This window comes from Marmota monax, unplaced genomic scaffold, assembly GCF_021218885.2.
Source record: "Marmota monax isolate L192 unplaced genomic scaffold, Marmota_monax_Labrador192_F-V1.1 WCK01_AAM20220418_F8-fsc00040, whole genome shotgun sequence".
Taxonomy (NCBI): Eukaryota; Metazoa; Chordata; class Mammalia; order Rodentia; family Sciuridae; genus Marmota; species Marmota monax.
The window spans coordinates 14,123,802-14,144,769 of NW_026692782.1; the positions used below are offsets into that span (position 1 = coordinate 14,123,802).

The 20,968-nt window shown below is 37.5% G+C and overlaps 1 protein-coding gene and 1 non-coding gene across 3 annotated transcripts in view; one reads left to right on the plus strand and one right to left on the minus strand.

Moving 5' to 3' along the window:
- The first annotated feature begins 380 nt into the window (after window positions 1–380).
- The window catches only part of Cdca2 (cell division cycle associated 2), a 53,697-nt gene continuing 33,109 nt past the window's right edge, over window positions 381–20,968 (plus strand). Inside the window, exons 1-7 of one of the 2 annotated variants that reach the window (XM_046447897.2) lie at window positions 381–798; window positions 1,552–1,615; window positions 1,711–1,884; window positions 4,047–4,195; window positions 10,439–10,589; window positions 12,490–12,686; window positions 14,431–14,515. In XM_046447897.2, coding sequence (XP_046303853.1) covers window positions 1,552–1,615; window positions 1,711–1,884; window positions 4,047–4,195; window positions 10,439–10,589; window positions 12,490–12,686; window positions 14,431–14,515 — 820 coding nt within the window. In that variant the 5' untranslated portion in view covers window positions 381–798. The remainder of the gene's footprint in view (window positions 799–1,551; window positions 1,616–1,710; window positions 1,885–4,046; window positions 4,196–10,438; window positions 10,590–12,489; window positions 12,687–14,430; window positions 14,516–20,968) is intronic. The other variant, XM_058580420.1, reaches the window with a different exon arrangement.
- LOC124094887 (U6 spliceosomal RNA) lies at window positions 11,278–11,384 on the minus strand. The gene has a single exon (XR_006852364.1). It is a non-coding gene; the product is annotated as a U6 spliceosomal RNA (small nuclear RNA).

Genomic DNA, 20,968 nt, shown 5'->3' on the forward strand with positions numbered 1-20,968 from the left:
CTACTAGACGGAAAGGGATATTGGCCAATCAGAGCCTAAACTACAGCCGAACGGCTGCTCTACGCGTTATTGAGCAAGCGCACGCTCAATTCTAGTTGGCACTCATCTGCATACGGAGGCGGGGTTGGAGGAAGAAGGTGGAGTGCTAGAAGAAACCCGCGCACAAAACTCCTCCCACTCTCTCAACCCACAGCGGAAACGGCTGCAGTCAGGATTGGCTGATTGGGTAAAAGAGCCAGTCCGTCGTTCTGTCAGGATTGGTCTAATGATTCTTTTCGAAGTTTGCGGCATCCAATGGAAAGGTTGGGCCCGGAGCTAAACGGATAAATGGTTACTCCGCGAGCTTCTCACAAGAAAATAGTGCCCGGGACTCAGGAAAGCAGTCAGTCAGCTTTATCGGGGGCGTGCCTGTAGCTAGTGGTGGCTACTCTCCGGTCCCAGGGGCCCTCACCTGTGCCTGACGGCCAGAGAAAGGCCTAGGAGAGTTCGGGTGGCGCACGGCGTACAGATTCCGGAGGCTACGCCGGCATCGAGGGGGCGGGGCCGCAATTTGAATCTGGCGGCGGGCGGCTGTGGAGCGGTGGGCTGGCAGGGGACCGCTAGGTGCGGTGTGGGACGCGGGGCGCAGCGCGGTGGGCAGACGTGGCGAGCAGCCCCCTGAAGAGCTAGGGTCCACAGAGGTGGCGAGCAGCCCCCTGAAGAGCTAGGGTCCACAGAGGGAGACAGCCGCGACTCTGGTCCGCTGCGGTGCTCTCAGAGCAAACCCGGGCGCGGGGCGCTTCGAGGTGGGCATGAGAGGTAGGCCCGCCTCAGGGCTCTGGCTTCGGGGTGGGTTGGCAGTGCTCCTTCTCCGGGGTGTCTCTCGGAATTGCTGGACTTAGCACTTCGCACGGGGACGCGGAAGGTGACCCACTTACGACTTGCCCTGGGTCACCCGGGGTGGTCTTTAGAATGAGTTTTCCGGGGTCCCTCCAGACCTGCTCACTTAGAATTTCGGGAAATGCACACAGCTGCCTCTTTATCCGGGATACACAGATGACTCACATATCCAGAAAGATTGAGGGGTCTGCTTTATTTCAAGCTGAACAGCAGTAACTCCATTTCTTTCTCTCTCAACAGCTCTTTTTATGGCAGCTATATAAAAAAAAATCAAAATATTTAGAATTACGGGTTAGCTCCCTCTCATAGGAAGTTGCCATACTTCCCAGTTGAAAGTGAATTGTGTATATCAGCGACATACTGACGTGTAATTGTAATTTGGAGCAAAAATGATCCAAGAAGAAAACATTACAGTATCTATTTTTGTGTAAGCAATTGCTTATGTACACATAGGAATGTCAGAGTGCAAGATGGTGCTAGCCCAGACACAAAGATTAAAATTATTGTGTGAAGATTGGTGGTGGTTTTAAGTGTTGTGCCATTATACCTCAAAAAAATCTATTCATGCTGATATAAATTGTATTGGCATTCAATCCTGAATAAGGATTTTAGTCTAGCCACATTAATTTTGGTGGTGGGTTATTTTTTGTTTCTTTAAATTTTGTCTTCTAGATGGATACTAATTCAAAAGACAAGGAGTCTTCTGAAATCAAAGAGTCTGCAATTAATAATGCTGGTATGTGGTGATCTGTTGCCTCTTCATGAAATTTAAGGTTTAGGTATTTATCTTGATAATGATGTTTATGCCCTACAACATCTTGTCCATTTCAGAAAATGCTGCTTTCATTTTGGGAACTGGAAAGCTTGTGATTCCTCAGAAGCATGCAGCAGGAATGACTCCTGATCTTTGCACACCAGATACTTTTAAATCATCTTTGAACTTTTCCACAGCAACCATAGAACAATTGGGAATTACACCTGAAAGCTCTGTTAAGAACTCTTCAGGTAAGAAAAGTTGTCATTCTATTGTACTGCTTTTCAGGTATAAAAATCACATTAGTATAATTAGTTTTGTTGTTTCTCTCCATCTTATTACAATAGGTGTCTAAGTTGATTGACTCTGCAAACTTGGTTATTCAGGTGATTTTTTTTTTTTTTTTTTTTTGCCTTTTAAATTTTTTGTAATGAGGATTGAACCCAGGGACTCTGCAACTGAGCTACATCCCAGCTCTTTTTATTTTTTGAGACAGGGTCTCACAAAGATTGAGGCTGGCCTCAAAATCCTCTTGCTTCAGCCTCCTGGGTTTCTGGGATTATAGGCTTGCAGCATGGCCTGGGTGACTTCAGTGCACATGCCCAACTCATCTAGCATGGCAGATGGGGTCAATAAGGTCTTGGAGCACCCAGCTTGATGATGATCCTAAATCAGGTGTGTTCCATGCCCATCTTGGAAAACTGTGTGAATCACTTTTTGACCCAACAAGGGGGATCTAAGAGGGTGTATAATAGGAATAGTCGTTCATTAATGTTTATATATAGCAAAAATAAGTGGAAGTTGAGGATCAATTCAAAAAAATAACATCAATAGATTGGCATGTGCCTCTTTTAAAAATCACAAACAGAAAATTGACTTGGGCTGGTGTTCAAGCAGTAGAAATGAAATTCACCAGTGAAGTCTGACTTCGGTGGATAAGAAAGAAATATGGGAATAGAATTGGATTAGAGAATGACATTTAGAAATGGAGGATAGCAGGAGACTGGAGAGACCAATCATTATCGCGCAGTATGAGACATTAATGAGACAAGGCTGAAATGGCACCTGTTCTGTGTTCTTTTTTGTTTGTTTTTGTTGTTGTTGTTCTGTGTTCATCACTCTTGGGTCTGGGGTTGTGGCTCAGTGGTAGAATGCTTGACTGGCACATGTGAGGCACTGGGTTCCATCCTTAGCACCACATAAAAGTAAATCAAATAAAGGTATTGTGTCTGTCTACAACTAAAAAATATTTTAAAAAAGAAAAAAGGAACATCACTCTTAGGACTGTAAAACGCTAGATCTGTTTTGTACTCAGGCAAAAGGGCAAAATTTAGGGTAGTGTGCTGAAGGTAAGTAGGTATCTCAGAAAAAAAATTACCTTGAAAAATTAAGAGCAAAAGAGCATAGTAGTGGTCTCTACCCTCACAACCTGCTGCTGTTATCCACAGGGATGTATTCAAAGACTCCCAGTGGATTTCTGAAACTGAAGATAGAACTTAACCCTGTATGTGCTTGTTTTTTCCTTCCTGTACATGCGTATCAGTGGGAAAGTTTAACTTGTAAATTTGGTAGAGTAAAAGCTTAAGAACAACTAACTAATAACAGAAAAATTATAACTTCACTGTAGTAAGTCATATGAAGTTGTTCTGTTTCTCTAAACATCTTATTGTGCTTTTCATTTAAAGGAAGCACTTTGCAGCTTCTTTTTGGTATGTTTGAATTTCCAACATCACTACTCTTGAGCTTCAGGCCATGATTAAGTATAATAATGTTTACATGAACACAAATACTATCAGACCATCTAAATAGCCAATGTGGCTACTAAGTGACTTAATGTGTGGGTATGCTGGACATGCCTGACAAAGTTTGTTTCATATCCTAGATAGGTTGGAGTTGGAGAACTTGAGATTTCATCTGTCATACAATGCAATTTAAAATTTATGCATTGTTTATTTCTGGAATTTTCCATTTAATGTTTTCCAGCTGGGTGACCCTAGGTAACTGAAATCATGGGTAAAGGGGGACTGCTATTCAGGTGCTTAGGTAATCTTTCTGTCATTGTGGATAAAACTAATTCAAAAAAAGGAGGAGTTCTTAGTCAAAAGAAAGCCATTACCCACCTCTGTATGCAGGAAATACGGAACAAAAATAAAACTACTAGATGAAATGTGTTATTGTATCTTTCGACGACTTTCATAGATGCCTTCTATGTGCCAGGCACTATTTTAGGAGCATGGACTAAATGAGTGGACAAAACAAAGATTTCTACCCAATTGATGATGGTTAGAATTACCTTGCCAATAATTCTCTACTTAGTATTGTGTAACATGTCATGTTTTCTCTCTCAGGCTGGTACATCACCAGCTTTGGACATGATTACTAATGATTGCTGTGTTTTGTTCCAATTTATAAGAGAATTTCATTACAAAAAAGTCTCGTCGACGTTCTTCAATTGGCACCCGGGGCTCTCCTGAAACAAACCATCTGATTCGTTTCATTGCTCAGCGGAGGATTTTAAAGAATGCTAAGAGAACATCTTTGGCACAGGATTCTCCCTTTCAGGTATGGTTTTCTTGTACATTCTTTCATGAATTCTGCTAGGAAAATATTTTGGTTTATTATGAAATTTTGGATTTGTAGTGTGTTTTCTGTGTCTTGCAGAGAATTTGCAGTTAACATAAATGATAATGTTAAACATGGATAAGAGTTAGGTGGCCTTGGATTGAAATGGTTTTCTTTCCAGAGGAGCTTTCTATTTATTTTACTAACATTTTTCAGTTTGTCTATTTTTCTAGAATGAGATGAGGCACTGTTTTATTGTTTTCCAACTTTTTTCTTTCCTGCTTTAAAAATCTTTAAAAACATTTTTTTTGTTGTTGTCCTTTTTAGTTATACATGATGGTAGAATGTATTTTGACATTATATGTACTTATATAACTTCCCATTTTTTAAAAATATTTATTTTTTAGTTTTAGGTGGACACAATATCTTTATTTCTCATTTACGTGGTGCTGAGGATCAAACTCAGTGCCTCATGCATGGGTAGGTGAGAACTCTACCACTGAGCCACAGTCTTAGCCCCATATTACTTCCCATTCTTGTGGTTGAACATGATGTGGAGTTACATTGGTCCTGTATTCACGTATGAACATAAGAAAGTTATGTCCGATTCATTCTACTGTCTTTCCTGTTCCCACCCCCTCCCTTCATTCCCCTTTGACTAATCCAATGACTTTCTATTCTTTTCCTACTTTCCCTCACCCCATTGTGTGTTAGCATCCACATATCAGAGAACATTCAACCTTTGGTTTGGGGGGACTGACTTATTTCACTTAGCATGATAGTCTCCAGTTCCATCCATTTACTAGCAAGCCATAATTTCATTCTTCTTTATGGCTGAGTAATATTCCATTGTGTGTATACATGTATATATACATTTTCTTTATCCTTTAATTTGTTGAAGGGCACCTAGGTTGGTTCCACAGTTTAGCTATCGTGAGTTGAGAGCTGCTTTAAACATTGATGTGGCTGCATCACTGTAGTATACTGGTTTTAAGTCCTTTGGGTATAAACCAAGGAGTGGGATAGCTGCATCAAATGCTGGCTTCATTTCAAGTTTTCTGAAGAATATCCATAATGCAACCAATTTGCAGTCTCACCAGAGAAATGCAAATCAAAACTACTCTAAGATTTCATCTCACTCCAGTCAGAATGGCAATTATCAAGCACATAAGCAACAATACGTGTTGATGAGGATGTGTGGAAAAGGTATGCCCATGCAAGATTTTTTAACAGTATGCCCCAGTCATTTGGAAAGTATTGATTCACTATATTATCTTCCAAATACTGATGCATTCTATTAGGCAATAGTAAAATACTTCATAAATATTCCTACTGATCCATTGAAGTATCTCTCAGAAAGTTGTCAGGCTTAATAGTAGTGGATACATGGTTTCTAAAATTCTAATTTATTCTTACAAATGCAAATTTTCTCATTGGTAAGAATTATTTGTTTGAGGCAGATTCGTAAATGGATGGAGCTGGAGAGTATTCATGCTAAACAAAGTAAGCTAATCCCCAAAACCCAAATGTTTTCTCTGATATGAGGATGCTAATTCACAAGGGAGAGGGGGCTAGGGAAGAATAGAGTTACTTTGGATTAGGCTGAAGGAAAGGGAGGGGGCAGGGGGGGTAAGAAGAATAGTAGAAAGAATTGGACATTATTACCCTGTGTGCATATATACTACACGGCCGGTGTGATTGTACATGCACAACCAGAAGAATGAGAAGTTATACTCCATTTACATATGGTGTTTTAAAGTGCATTCTACTGCCATGTGTAACTAATTAGAACAAAAATAAATTTTTTTAAACTTGCATGGTTAAAAGATAACCTCTATACTGCAAAGTAGATTGGATTTTAACATAACAGAATATGAAACATTAATTGATAGAATTTTGTGTGTGACGTTGTGATTAACTTTTAACAAATCTTATGAGTTTTATTGAGTAAAGAAGATTGACAATTCTGAAAAGGCTGTTAAAATACTTCTAATAGATGTAACCAACATACATAGCTCAGAGTACTTGATAATTTTTAAGAGTAGGAAACCGTGTTGAGGTCTGCTGTTACAGTAGATACAAGCATGGAGTCTAAAGCTTTATTGCTTGGGTTTTATCTTTGCTTTGTTAGTAATTAGTTGTGACTTTTGACAAATTACTTAAATTCTCTGTTCCCAAGTTTAAATCAGGTGATAATAATAGCAAGGACTTTCTGAGGATTAATAAATAAATGTGATGTACTTATAGCATTTCCTAGAATATGCATGGAATGGTTTGATTTTGCTATAGTTATTACTACTGAAAATAACTATAGCAAAACAGTTGGTATAGTATAGTGCTTCACCTACCTAACCTAATGCTTTCCCCTTTCTCCCTCCAGTGCCATCAGGTACAATTTTTGTTTAAATTAGGGTTTGGTATGCATTACTTAAATGTACACATTTTCCAGAAACTGTTCTGTACAATGCAGTGGTTTTCTTTCTTGCACAACTTTTGTTTTTCCAGAGTTAATAAGTACTTTTTTTTTTTCTTTTAATCTACTGCATATCTCATTTCCTTACTTGACAAAAACTGTGAACCTTAAGAGTCTGTCAGTCTTCTTTTCTTCTTGGAGTCTTGCCCTTTTCGTCCTGTCTGGCTTGGTTGCCATCTAGGCTTGCTGGGCAGACACCATTCTGTAGCTTCTTATACCATCCCTAGTAATTACCTTTTCCACTTCCATTTGGATCCCATTTCCTTGGTCTCCTTTTTCTTAATTTACTACCTCATTTTTCTGGAATTGCCACATATTTGATAGATTTATTCTACTAACACATTACATTGTTTTTCTTGGTACAGGAATCTAGGTTGAAATATTTTCCATCAAAAATTTGAAAGCATTACTCCATTGTATTTTGGCTTACGGAGTTGAATAGCTCTGATCATTCATTTATTCAACAAATATTTTGATGGCTGACTTTTCATGTTTCTTTTTATGATGGAATATCTTTTGTTGTGGATTGTTTTATTGAGGTTTTCTTCCTTGCCTTTCAAGATCTCTTTTTCATCAGGTTCCTTTTATTTTTCGGGCTGTATTTTAGATTGTCTTATTCTCAGCACTTTAAATGTCTGTTAATCTTCAGATGTTTGTATTTAAGACTCAGGCACTTTGAAAAACTGCTTGGGAATTCAAGGTGCACAGACAGGGCTTGCTAACTAGTGAATTTCTATGTAAGACAAACAGGGCCACTTTTTCCCTGGGGAAACATGTAATCTATGAATCTTTTCTCTGGCTGATCTGCTTTCCTGAGAAGAATTCCTGGTGGTATAAACCTGAGTCCTAGAGCTCTAAAAGTTAATGTGGGAATATCACTATTCATTGAAGAGCCTTGGTCAGCTCTGTTTTCAGTATAGGCCTCTTCTTTGTCTCCTTCTCTTTGATTTGAGAATCATCTCTACACTGATGAGTCTGAAATGTCTGTCTTCAGCCCCAAAGTCCTGGATAACAGCGGCCCACTATTCAGTTGCTCCCTTGTGGGTTTTTTTGGGGGGCGGGGGGATCGGGGGTGTTACCAGGGATTGAACTTGGGAGCACTTGACCACTGAGCCATATTCCCAGCCCTAGCTTTTGTATTTTATTTAGAGACAGGGTCTCACTGAGTTGTTTAGCTCCTCGATTTTTCCTGAAGCTGCCTTTGAACTCAGCAACCTGTCTCAGCCTCCTGAGCTGCTGGGATTAAAGGCATGCACCACTGCGCCTGGTGCTCCCTTGGGGTTTTTGTTGTTGTCGTTGTCGTTGTGCACAATACCTTTATTTGATTTATTTATTGTTTTATGTGGTGCTGAGGATCAAACCCAGGCCTAGAACATTCTAGGCAAACACTCTACTGCTGAACCACTACCCCAGCCAAGCTCCCTTGGGTTTTGAAAAACATTTCCAGCATAACCTAGCCAAAACCCAGCTGTTGATACCCACCCTCCAGCAGATTCTCTAGCCCACTCTCCCATTTCAGGGAAAGCCATCATCATCTAGTTGCTCAGGCCTCAGGCCTTTTAATCTTTCTTGATTCCTGTCTTCCTTAGTCCCATCTCCAAGTTATCACTACTTTTTGGCTGCATTTCAAAAGCCTACCTATAATTCTTCACATCCTCACAGCTACAACTCTGCTTTAGTGACTCTAGCCAGTGTCACCAACTGCTTCCTCCTACCTGGTCTCCTTTTTCCTTTTTCCCTAATCTATCTATCATTACACAGATCAAAGAGGTATATTTAAAGTATAAATGAGATCCTTGACTCTGCTCCTTAAAACTTTGCCATGGCTTTCTGTTATGCCTTGATTTAAATCCTGAAGGCTTCTGGTCCCTCTTGATCTGAGCCCTACAAGCCCTTCTCTTGTTTGCTTCCAGTCAGTGGGCTTTCATTTTGCCCCATCCTATTTCCACCAAGAGCTTCTGCTCACTTCTCCTAATTCTTGCAGAACACCTTTTTCCCCTGCACCACTTTCCCATTATTGTGGTTTCATCTCAGGTGTTCAGCACTTTAGTGACTTGGCCATATTCATATTTTATATTTTCCAAAATCTCTTGTCCTCAAACTTACTTTAATATGTTTTCAGAATTTCACTCTGGAATGTAATTCCTCCCACATCTTAAGCTCCTAGAACAGGTTCTGGTTCACAGAAAGGAATGTTGGCTGACTGACATGATTGAGAAGACAAAAGTGGCAAAAAGCTGTACGTTTTGACTGTTTCATTTACTTAGTACATGAACCTTGTTCTCTTCCTCCAGCAGGAAAACAACATTGCAAGTAGGAAAACTTATAGTTTGTATTAAGCTGCATTTCAAAGTGCTCCAAGTTGCTAGAACATTACATCAACCCTGTCATGTTCAAATATGAGTACACACAAAGCACATTAAAAGCAATTCATATGCCATTGAGATAATCTTGTCCCATCACTCCTAGAGACAAGTGACCCATAGACTTTTTGAATAATATGTGTTCTTTATGTCAAAAAGGTTTACATCATCAAGTGTATTTGAATTTAAAATGTTCTGCTTTTATGTAATAGACTTGCTTTATGAATGTACTAGGGATAGAATCAAATGTATGAACAGATCATCCAACATGACTTGAAGATTTTAACTGTTTATTTCCCTCCATATGATATCTTAAGGGAAGGTAATATCTTTCTTTTACTTTTGCATTTTGATGTGAATTTTTGAATTGCTACAAGCTCCTATCAGTGGAAATGTGTTAGTCCAAGTAATAAAGGAAGGAAAAACAAAACACCAAAAATCCTGCAGAGAGAACTTACCACTAACTTACTATTGATATTGACAGAACTCTTAAATTTTATATCACCTGTCATGTGGCACTTCTGTACCTGCTAGTGTAAATTCATTTTATTAGTATTTGCTTGGTGCCCTGTCAGAAGGGTTTCCAGAGAGCTCCTGGGCATGCCCCATCTAGGTTTGTATGTTAAGTGAGTGGCTTTCGTTCCTAAGTTCCATAAGATCAGGAAAAGGTAGCCAGGGAGAGCTCTTTGGCTCTATGAGGAGGGATGTCAGGAGCCAGTGTGGAACTTCTGTGCTTATTCTGACTTCCCCTGGCAGGGGACTTTTGCAGACTGAGGATGAGTAAAGAGATCAGCTTGGATTGAAGGTGTGCTGAGATGAAACATGTGACAAGGCATCACACAGATGACTTGCAGTTTTAGCACAACTTTTGATGAAATTTCCAAATAAGCAGGACCCTCCAGCCCCTTCTTCCTTGCCCCATCTCTGGGATTCAGTATGGTGTTTTTCTGTTGTTTTGTTTTTGTATTGGATACCAAGGTGTGAAAGAAAGCACTTAAGGGCCTTGGAATCCTTTAAAGAGTTGTTAATCCCATATAACTGGGAATGCATTTTATCTGGACTCCTTTCTAAAGCATTTCCACCTATTCCAAGCTTCTCTTAACATGATTCATGGGCTCATTACTCAGTATTAGCACATAGCTACACATCTATCCATACCACTTAGCTATTCCTCTTCCCTGAGGTTTTGCTAAAAACTGGGAAAAACAGAGGGGAAATTAAAATGATTGTAGTATACCACATATTCAGATAGAAAATGCAGACTTCCAGGTAGAAGAAGCTTTGCTATACCTATTCTTTACATCTGATCTTCAAAAGGCCTTTGTGTATTTAGTTTTAGATTCAGTGATTATAGGCCTAGAATAAACTAAGCTTGATTGATAATACTCTGTTTTTGTACTATAACAGGGCAGCCCTGGACTGTATCAAAATGTTAGCTCATTAAGAGAGCGGATATCTGCTTTCCAGACAGCTTTTCACTCCATAAAGGAAGATGAGAAAATGATTGATTGTCCAGAATTCTCAGGAGTGAGAGGAGGATTTGAGACAACAGGTTTGAGTGAGTATCAAGAATTCATTCTGTATTCTGACTTCTGTGTTGATGAAGACAAGTTTCTAAGATATAAAGAAGATTTATTTTCACTGTGAGAAAACAGTTTTTGCAGAGTTCCATTGTATCTTTAAATGGAGCCTAACATTTAAAATTGGGACATATCACACAGAAATCTGGATTTCTGGTTTCTTTTGAAAAAAACCTAATATCAAGCATTCCTGAACCTTCATTTTCACATCATTGCAATTGAGTTCTAAGTTTTAAATAGAGCTTATTAGCTCATATCAGCTTTAGAATAGGATATGTGTCAAATTTGAGTTTATAAACCTTGATTTTTTTTAATAGGATTATTCTTTTAGTTTTGCAAACATTTATGTGAATACCAAATACCCAACTCTGAGGTTAACCACATATATGTCCAATCTGATATCTTAATGATCTGCTGTATTCTTTGCTGTACCTCTTAAATTATAATTCATTTGGTTATTTTTTAGTCATTTTTTGTTTTTCCAAATACAAAGCACTTGAAATACCAGAACTCAACAAAATCTTGGACTTACTGCAATCAGTATAACTATTCCTTTAGTACTTCACATGCCTAGGTTTCAAATGATTCTCTTTTTTTTTAATTTTTAATTTTTTTTAAGAAAAGATGCTTTTTGCTTTATTAGACTTTTTTTTTTTTTAAGAATTTAAAAATATGGAACACTTCATGAATTTGTGTGTCATCCTTGCACTGGGGCCATGCTAATCTTCTCTGTATCTTTCCAATGTTAGTATATGTGCTGCCGAAGCGAGCACAAATGATTCTCTTTTGACTTCTTGTTTTAGTCCGCTTTTTTGCTGCTGTGACTAAAAGACCTGATAAGAATAATTTTAGAGGAGGAAAAGTTTATTTGGGGGCTCACCGTTTCAGAGGTCTTAGTCCATAGATAGCTGACTCCATTCCTCTGGGCTTGAGATGAGGCTGAACATCATGGCGGAAGAATGTGGCAGAGGGATGCAGTGCACATGATGATCCGGAAGCAGGGAGAGACTCTACTCATCAGATACAAAATATATATTCCCCAAAGCCACGCCCTAGTTCCAACCCCCTCTAGCCATACCCTACCTGCCTTCAGTTACCACTTAGTCCTATCAGGAGATTAATTCACTGATTGGGTTAAAGCTCTCATCGCAATCATTTCTCCTCTGAACCTTCTAGCATGCTTTCTCACATGAGCATTTGGGGGACACCTCACATACAATCCATAACACTGCTTAAACCATCTTCAAGTACATTTCAGTACTTTCTGTGTGCAGTCTACTGTTAACTCAACATGTCTGATTCATTCACCTCTGCATTGCATGACCCATTCAGAGGTCCTAATTTGTATTTGTAGTTTCTAAAATATCTATTATTTGGATTTTTATCTGGGTTTGAAAATTTATTTTATTTGTATCATTATTATAATTCTGCTGACTTTGAATTATCAAGGGTTAGGGCTTCTTTTTTTGTATTAAGAAAGAACTGAGGCACATTACAGTTGCATTTTTTCACAAAAGTCACAATAAAAACACAGCAGTATTAGAACATAACCACATCCTTTAAAATGTTCAAAATAAAAGGCTTAATGGTAAATTTAGAAAGAGTGAGACACCCTATTAGAAATGCACATGTATTTTAGTGTATCATTCTAAAAATCCCATAATTCTAATTAAATTTATTGTCTTTTTAGTAGTCATGTTTTCTTGCCTGTCAACTCAATCTCCTTTTTGAGTAAAAAGGTTAAAGATATAAAAAAAAAAATTATTTCTTTTCATTGATAATTTAAACACTGAATTTTCCCCCAATTTTTATAGTGTACAAAATTTTAAAATAGCTTAGGAAAAAAATGTTGATTCCTGTGTCATTTTGTGTGTGTAGCCAACATGGAAGGTCTTGGTGAATGTCAGCAGTCTGGTTTCTCTGAAAAGTTACCATGCAAACGTCGAAGAATATCCTTGCAGAGCAGCTCTGATGACAACCTCAGCAATGTCGAAAGGGGAGTGATGGATCTTCAGATCCTTAGTATGGATGTGGATGGCATGTGTGCTGATGAAGCTTCTGCAGATCTTCCTGAGGTAATTCATTTATTTTACACACACAAATGGAGCTCTGGTTTCCTGCCTGGGTGGTTTAAGACTGTCAAGGCCTTATTTCAATGTTAATGCTTTCTTGTGACATGTAGATGCTAGGGTTTTAAGTTGTGTTTGGTGTTTCCTTCATGTTACTTTCTTTCTTTTTTTTTTATTAGCTACACATGACATTACAATGATCTTGGCAATTCATACATTTGAATCAATTGGGGTATAATTTCTCATTTTTCTGACTACAGATTGCAGAATCACATTGGTCATACAGTCTCCTATGTACATATAGCATGTTACTTCTAATGTCATTTACTAAAAACAGTTTTGTGGGGTTTTGTGTTGTTTTCTTTGTTCTTAGTACTGGGCTTTGAATCCAGAGGCACTCTACTACTGAGTGGTTTTCCCAGCCCTTTTTATTTTTTATTTTAATATAGGATCAATCTAAGTTGCTTGGGCCTCACTAAGTTGCTAAAGGTGGCCTTGAACCTGTGATCTTCCTGCCTCAGCCTCCTGAGGTACTAGGATTACAGATGTGCACCACCAAGACCTGGCTAGAAATAGTTTTGATAGATATGTTGATCTTCCACAAAGGACTTTATGAAAAGCTTAAGTTCTGTGTCATCTGCATGATATGTTATTCTAGATGGTCATGGTTTGATGGTCTTAGTCTTGCTTTCAAGAAGCTTATTGTCGAGGAAAGTAGAATCTAAACGGACAGATAATTTAAACATCAATTACACTGCAGTTGCATGTAGGGTGATCTCTGGGAGGTGCTGCTTAGGTCTAAGGTCTTGCACTTGTTGCGCCTGACTGGGTTAATACTGGCTGGGAATCTAGGTGCCCTTTGGCAATTCCTCCTTGTTTCAAGTACATAAGGGACTTTTGTGGCTTATAACTACCTAGCTAGTAAAATTCTCTAAGAACAATAACCAACATGAATTTTACTAAAACAGGAGAAAAATCATACTCTTGAAGATCTGCTGACCGTTATGCAAGAGGGAACAGGGAGCCAGTGTCGTAGCTTTTCTTGCTTTATATTCCTTGTTCTGGTGTGATTCAGTAGGTTCTCATTTGCTTTGTGAGAGGGGCATCTAACTGTTAAACAGCCGGAACTTTTTTCTGCACCGTCCCTGTCACTTAGATTTGTATATAACAGTTAAAATATATCTCTCATACTCACTAGAGATTCTTCAATTTCTAATAGGTTTCATTTGTGTCCCAGAGTTGTCCGAAATCTTTGCTCACTCTGCTTTATTCTGGCTAGAGTTACATGATACGACAGAAGCCATAATGATTTTTTCTTATCAGAACTTTGATTCATTGGACATGTACCACAATATAGAAATGGTTTCTGAATTAGTATGAATATATATTCTGTCCTAGCCATTAATGTTTCTTTCATTCTAGCTGTTTATCTTTTGGTATTTGATTATTACATAACACTTTAAGACATTCCTCTTTGAAGGTAGCAATTTCAATAGGCAACATAAATATGTCCTTTAAACTTTTTCTAGGGGACTGAAAATTTATTTTGTGAGATGTTTAGGATACAATTAAGATGAGTACTCCTCTGTTAGATTCCTGTTCACTTTGAGTTTGTTTGTTAGATAATAAGGTGACTGAACACCAAATTTCCAGGTAATCCATGATGCCTACTAAAATCTGCATCAAGTTTCAGTTATACTACACGTAATAAAATATAATGCTTCTTTACTTTTTACCTGTTTTCTCTAAGAAATCATCTGAACTTGGTTTAACCCAGCCTGGATATATAGCAAAAGCATCTTCTACCTGTTTAGTGGGCCCAGAGGCTTCAAACGGTAAGTAGGGAATTTTCTTTAGTATTTTTGCTGGTTACCCCATTCCATGGATATGTTTTATTTATGTACTTATACACTAAAACTTCAGAAGACTAACATGATTCCATACTTTTTAGGAGCTTTCATGATTTCATACTTTTTAGGAGCTCTCAAACTAGTAGGAATGTGTTGGAATTATTGGAATATGAGCAATTTATTTTTTGAACTGCTGTCTTAATTGGTCAAGTATTTCCAAGCTAATAGAATGTAGTATAAAGAGTAGGGGCTACTAATATATTAAGTCTGTTTTGTTAGAGTAGCACTATATGTAAATTTTGCTACTTATTTCTCTTTTTAAGGATACAAAAAGTCTTCATAGGATGCAGAAGTTATTTATCGTTTCCCAAAATTTGTTTTCTCATATTCAGTGAGAGTTGCTACCACAGTTTCAGGCTTGCCTGCCTGTTTTTTATTTGTTTTTGTTTTTTAAAAGTAAAATTCCGGTGGGACATAGTTGTATCTTGCTTTTTTATTCATTCTGATAATTTCCACCATTTAGTTGCAGTATATATTTATATCCACTATTTTATCATATATTTTTTAGTTTTTTTGTTCCTCTCTGTTCTTGCCACCTTTAGGTTTATTTGACTTTGACTTTAGAATTCCATTTTAATTTCTTGCCTTTTACCTAGGTTGCATCTTTTTTTTATTATTGCTCTGGGACTATAACATAACATTTTTTGCTTCTCATAGTCTTCTTACAATTAATATTGTACAACTTCACATAGAATATAGAAATTTACCAGTTGTACAGCTTGATTCCTATCCCCCACCATGGCTTTTTAGTTCTTTTTTTAAAAAAAATATTTATTTATTTTGGATTAATGGAAGGTATGTTATTTACTACTTTGAATAAAATGAAGCCAGAGGGGTCAATAAGTGAAGCTCTTCGTGAAGGCCAGTGTTTTCACCCCTCTTAAAATATTAACATGTCCCCATTCCATGGCTGCTTCACTAATCAATTCTTAAATATATTAATTTAGTTTTCAGGCTAAGTGCTTTCCCAAGTCTTATCCAGGCAAATAAGATAAAACACTGGGTAATACACACATCAAATAATGGTCATGGTCAGTGTTAACTTTTTTGCAAGCAGGGACTATGGGAAAGGACTGTCCTGAGCAGGAAAAGAAAGTTGCACTCAAGGACACACCAAGACTTTGCATCTTTCCAGCTTGAGAAACCTCTGCACTATTAAATCTTATCAATTCATATTATCTCTGAGAATCTGTATAGTCAGCAAAGTTCTCTTCATCAAGTGAATCTCAAGGTTCACAAATGATCGACACACAAATGATCTTTTCTGGACTGACTGTATCCTTCACTTTTGTTACAGTGATTCATATTTCCTTGTTTGTAAAACTAGATTTTCTATTTTGCAGGAGAGAAGGCTGGTAAATTTGTTGGGGGGCCAGAGCAGCGGGTACAGATTGAGAATCAATGAGTCAATGATTGATTCGTCTTTCTTTAACCAGCAGGAATCATCCAGTTGGGAGAGCAGTGACAATTAAATCATAAATCTAAACTGTCGTGTGTGTGTGTGTGTGTGTGTGTGTAGTTGTTTTTTTAGAATTTGTTCTAATTAGTTATATATAACAGTAGAATGTATTCTGATACATTGTATACAAATAGAGAGCAACTTCTCCCTTTTGCTGAATATGGTGTAAAGTCACACCAGTAGGGTAATCATACATGTATGTAGGATAATGATGTCCATCTCAGTCCCCTGTTCTTCCCATTCTCACTTCCTCTCCCCTCGCCCCCCTCTACACAATCCAGAATTCCTTCATTTTTAGCCACCCATCCACCCCCAATATGGATTAGCATCTGCTTATCAGAGAAAACATTTGGCCTTTGGTTTTTTGGGTTTGGCTTATTTCGCTTTAGCATGATAATCTCCAGCTCCATCCATTTACCTGCAAACACCATAATTTCATTCTTCTCTAAGGCTGAGTAATATTCCATTGTGTATATGTACCACATTTTCTTTATCCATTCATCTGTTGAAGGTCATCTAGGTTGGTGCTATAGTTTAGCTATCATAAATTGAGCCGCTATAAGCATGGATGTGGCTGTGTCACTGTAGTGTGCTGATTTTAAGTCCTATGGGTAAAAACCGAGTAATGGGATAGCTGGGTCAAATGGTAGTTTGTAAGGAAAACAAAAGGAGACAGAAGCAAGGTGCAGAGGCAAAGCAAAAGCTGCTTGCCTGAGCTGCTAGCTTTATTTATATCAATAGGTTACTTTAGGTCATTGGCATCCTTAGTACATATTGTTCATTGAATCACTAGGCAGGTTACAGACCTAGCAACATTATGCTGTTTATTCCTCAGTTATGTACTAAGTTGCAATGTGCAATGTTAGGAGCTTTGTGAAGCTCTCAAGAAAGTCCATTGGATAAAGTTATTGTTAGGTGGGCAGGTTTAGGCTCAGTGAAACATTGTAGTTGACTAACAAGAGACTTCCTTTATGCCCAGGAGCTGAGTGTCTGAGAGCAAGGTCAAGGCTGATAAGACTCTAGCCCAGAGCCTCCTCATGAAGGATGTTACCATAGCAGCTAGGCAATGCACATGTATTAGTTATCATACTAATTCCAGGGAAAAACTGCTGAATATTCTAAGTGTGGAAAACAGAGCACCTGTTACCCGCCAGGAGTGAACACTGCCTTAAACATTTCCACAGCCAGAATCCTTACAGTGGTTCCATTCTAAGTTTTCTGAGGAATCTCCATACTGCCTTCTAGAGTCCTTGCACCAATTTGAAGTCCCACCAGCAATGTATGAGTACACCTTTCCTCCCACATTCTTGCCAACATTTATTGTTACTTGTCTTCTTGATAAATGTCATTCTGACTAGAGATGAAATCTTAGAGTAGTTTTAATTTGCTTTTCTCTAATCGCTAGAGATGATGAACATTTTTTCACATGTTCGATGATTGATTATATTTCTTCTTCTGTGAAGAAGAAATTTATTTATTGATTGGGTTATTAACCCATTTATTGATGGGGCTACTTGTTTTTTTTTGTTTTGTTTTTTGGTTCTAAGTGTTTTGATTTCTTTATACGTCCTAGAGATTAATGCTTTAATCAGAGGTGCATATGGTAGAAATTTTCTCCCAATCTGTAGGCTCTCTCCTCACATTATTTGTTGTTTCCTTTGCTGAGAAAAATCTTTTGAATTTGAATCCATTCCATTTATTGATTCTTGATTTTATTTCTTGTGCTTTAGGAGTCTGGTTAAGGAAGTTAGTTTCTAAGCTGACATGGTGGAGATTTGGTCCTAATTTTTCCTCTATTAGGCACAGGGTCTCTGTTCTAGTGCCCAAGTCTTTGATCCACTTTGAGTTGATTTTTTGTGCAGGGTGAGAAATAGGTAATTAATTTCATTTTGCTACATATGGATTTCCAATTTTGCCAGCACCATTTGTTGAATAGGCTATCTTTTCTCCAATGTATGCTTTTGGTGCCTTTGTCTAGTAGGAGATAACTTTATTCATGTGGGTTTATCTCTGTGTTTTCTGTGTGTACCATTGGTCTACATGTCTATTTTGGTGCCAATACCATGCTGTTTTTGTTACTATAGCTCTGTAGTACAGTTAAGGTCTGATATTGTGATGCCTCCTCCTTCACTCTTCTTGCTAAGGATTGCTTTGGCTATTCTGGGTCTCTTCTTTTTCCAAATAAATTTCATGATTGTTTTTTCTATTTCTATGAGGAATGCTATTGGGATTTTAATTGGATTGCATTAAATCTATATAAAGCCATTTCATAGATTGGTAGTATGGCCATTTTGACAATATTAATCCAAGAACATGTGAGATCTTTCCATATTCTAAAGTCTTCTTCAAATTCTTTAGTGTTCTGTATTTTTCGTTATAGGGGTCTTTTTCCTTTATTGTTAGATTTAGTCCCAAGTATTTTCTTTCTTTCTTTCTTTTTTCTTTTGCTATTGTGAATGGGTGTAGTTTTCCTAACTTCTCTTGAAGTGGATTCATCACTGATGTATAGAAATGCATTTGATGTCTGAGAATTGATTTTATATCCTGCTGCTTTGCTGAATTGATTTATTAGCTCTAGGAGTTTTCTGGTGGAATTTTTTGGATCTTGTAAATATAGAATCATCTCATCAGCAAACTCAGTTTTACTTCTTCTTTTCCTAGTTGTATCCCTTTAATTTCTTTCCTCTAATTACTCTGGCTAGAGTTTCCAGGACTATGCTGAATAGAAGTGGTGAAAGAGGGCATCCCTGCCTTGTTCCAGTTTTTAAAGGGAATGCTTTCAATTTTTTTCCATTTACAATGATGTTGGCCTTGGGCTTAGCACAGATAGCATTTACAGTGTTGAGATATGTTCCTACTATTCCTAGTTTTTCTAGTGTTTTGAACACGAAGAGGTGCTCTTTTTGGTCAAACACTTTTAAGTCTCTTGATGTGATGAATTAGGTTTATTGATTATTGTATGTTGAACCAACCTTGCATCTCTAGAATGAATCCCACTTGATTATAATGCATTATCTTTTTAGTATGTTTTTGTAAGTGATTTGCCAGAATTTTATTGAGAATTTTTGCGTCTATGTTCATCAGGGATATTGGTCTGGCTTTTTTTTTTTTTTTTTTTTTTCCGTGTGAGTTTGTCTGGTTTTGGTATCAGGGTGATATTAGCCTCATAAAATGAGTTTGGAAGGATTCCCTCCTTTTCTATTTCATGGAATACTTTGAGGAATATTGGTGTTAATTCTTTGAAAGTCTTGTAGAACTGAGAAACCCTTAGTTACACTAATGAAGAGAAAGAACACCCAAATTACTAAAATTCATGATAAAAAAGAAAATATCATGATGGATACTACTGAAATACAGAAGGTAATTAGACACTATTTTGGAAATTTATACTCCAATAAAATAGAAGATCTCAAAGATATCCACAAATTTCTAGACCCATATGAACTACCCGAACTGAATGCAAGAGGATATACACAATTTAAACAGAACAGTTTTGAGCAGTGGGATAGAAGAAGCCATCAAAGCCTACTAACTAAGAAAAGCCCAGGACCACAGGGATTCTCCAGCCATCTCCAATGGCTGTGTTTGAACGTGGAGCTGTGAGCTAGGTCAGAGTGCCACAGTGATCTGGGCTTTCTGGAACTGGGAAATTTCACTCAGTGGTTCCTGGAAGAGCAGCTTCCCTTCCTTAATGATTCCAACATTGCCCATCCTTCACAAATGGCTCCCAACACGGTAACATGTTATTAAGTCTCCAAGTGTTGGAGTAGCTTCTATTTTTTATTTTATCGTTGATTTCTAGTTTCATTCCATTACAGTCTGATAGAATGTAGGGTAGTATTTCTATTTTTTTGTATATGCTAAGAGTTGCTTTGTGGCATAACTTATGGTCCATTTTTTGGAAAAGGATCCATGTGCTGCTGAGAAGAAAGTGTATTTGCTCAATGATGGATGAAATATTCTATATGTCTGTTAAGTAGAAATTATTGATTGTATTATTTAGTTCTATAGATTCCTTGCTTAGTTTTTGTTTGGACGAACTATCCAGTGGTGAGAGAGGTATGTTAAAGTCACTCAGAATTATTGTGTTGTGGTCTCTTTGATTCTTGAAATCGAGAAGAGTTTGTTTGATGTATGTAGATGCTCCATTGTTTGGGCCATGGATACGATTGTTGTATCTTGTTGATGTATGATTCCCTTAAGCAGTATGAAATGTCCTTCTTAATCCCTTCTGACTAACTTTGGCTTGAAGTCCACTTTATCTGATATGAGGATGGAAACCCCCATTTGTTTGTGCAGTTCACGTGAGTGGTATTTTTTTTTTTTTTTTTATCATCCTTTCACCTTCATACTGTGGATGTCTTTTTTCTAGATGAGTCTCTCCTAGACAGCATAGTTTTGGGTCTTTTATTTTTTTTAATCCCAGTCTGCCAACTGATGAATTTAGGCCATAACATTCAGGGTTATTATGGAAATATGCTTTAAATTCCTGGTCATTTTAGTTTATTTTTGATTTTTGATTTGACTTTGCTGATTTTCTTGTTTACCACAGAAGGTTTTTATTTGATCTTCAAGTCTAAAGCTAAGTTTTGCTGGATATAAAATTCTTGGTTGATATCCATTTATATATGTTATTCCAGGACCTCCTGGCATTGAGGGTCTGGGTTGAGAAATTAGCTGATATCCAAATTGGTTTATTTATTTATTTATTTTTCTTCACAGCCTTTAAAATTCTGTTCTTATTTTGTGTGTTAGTAATTCTCATTATAATGTGCCTCCGTGCAGGGCTGCTGTAATTTTATACATTTGGGGTCCTGTAAGCCTCTTACAGTTGATTTTCCATTTCATTCTTTAGATTTGGGAGATTTTCTGATATGTCATTGAAAAGATTGTGCATTACTTTGGTTTGTATCTCCATG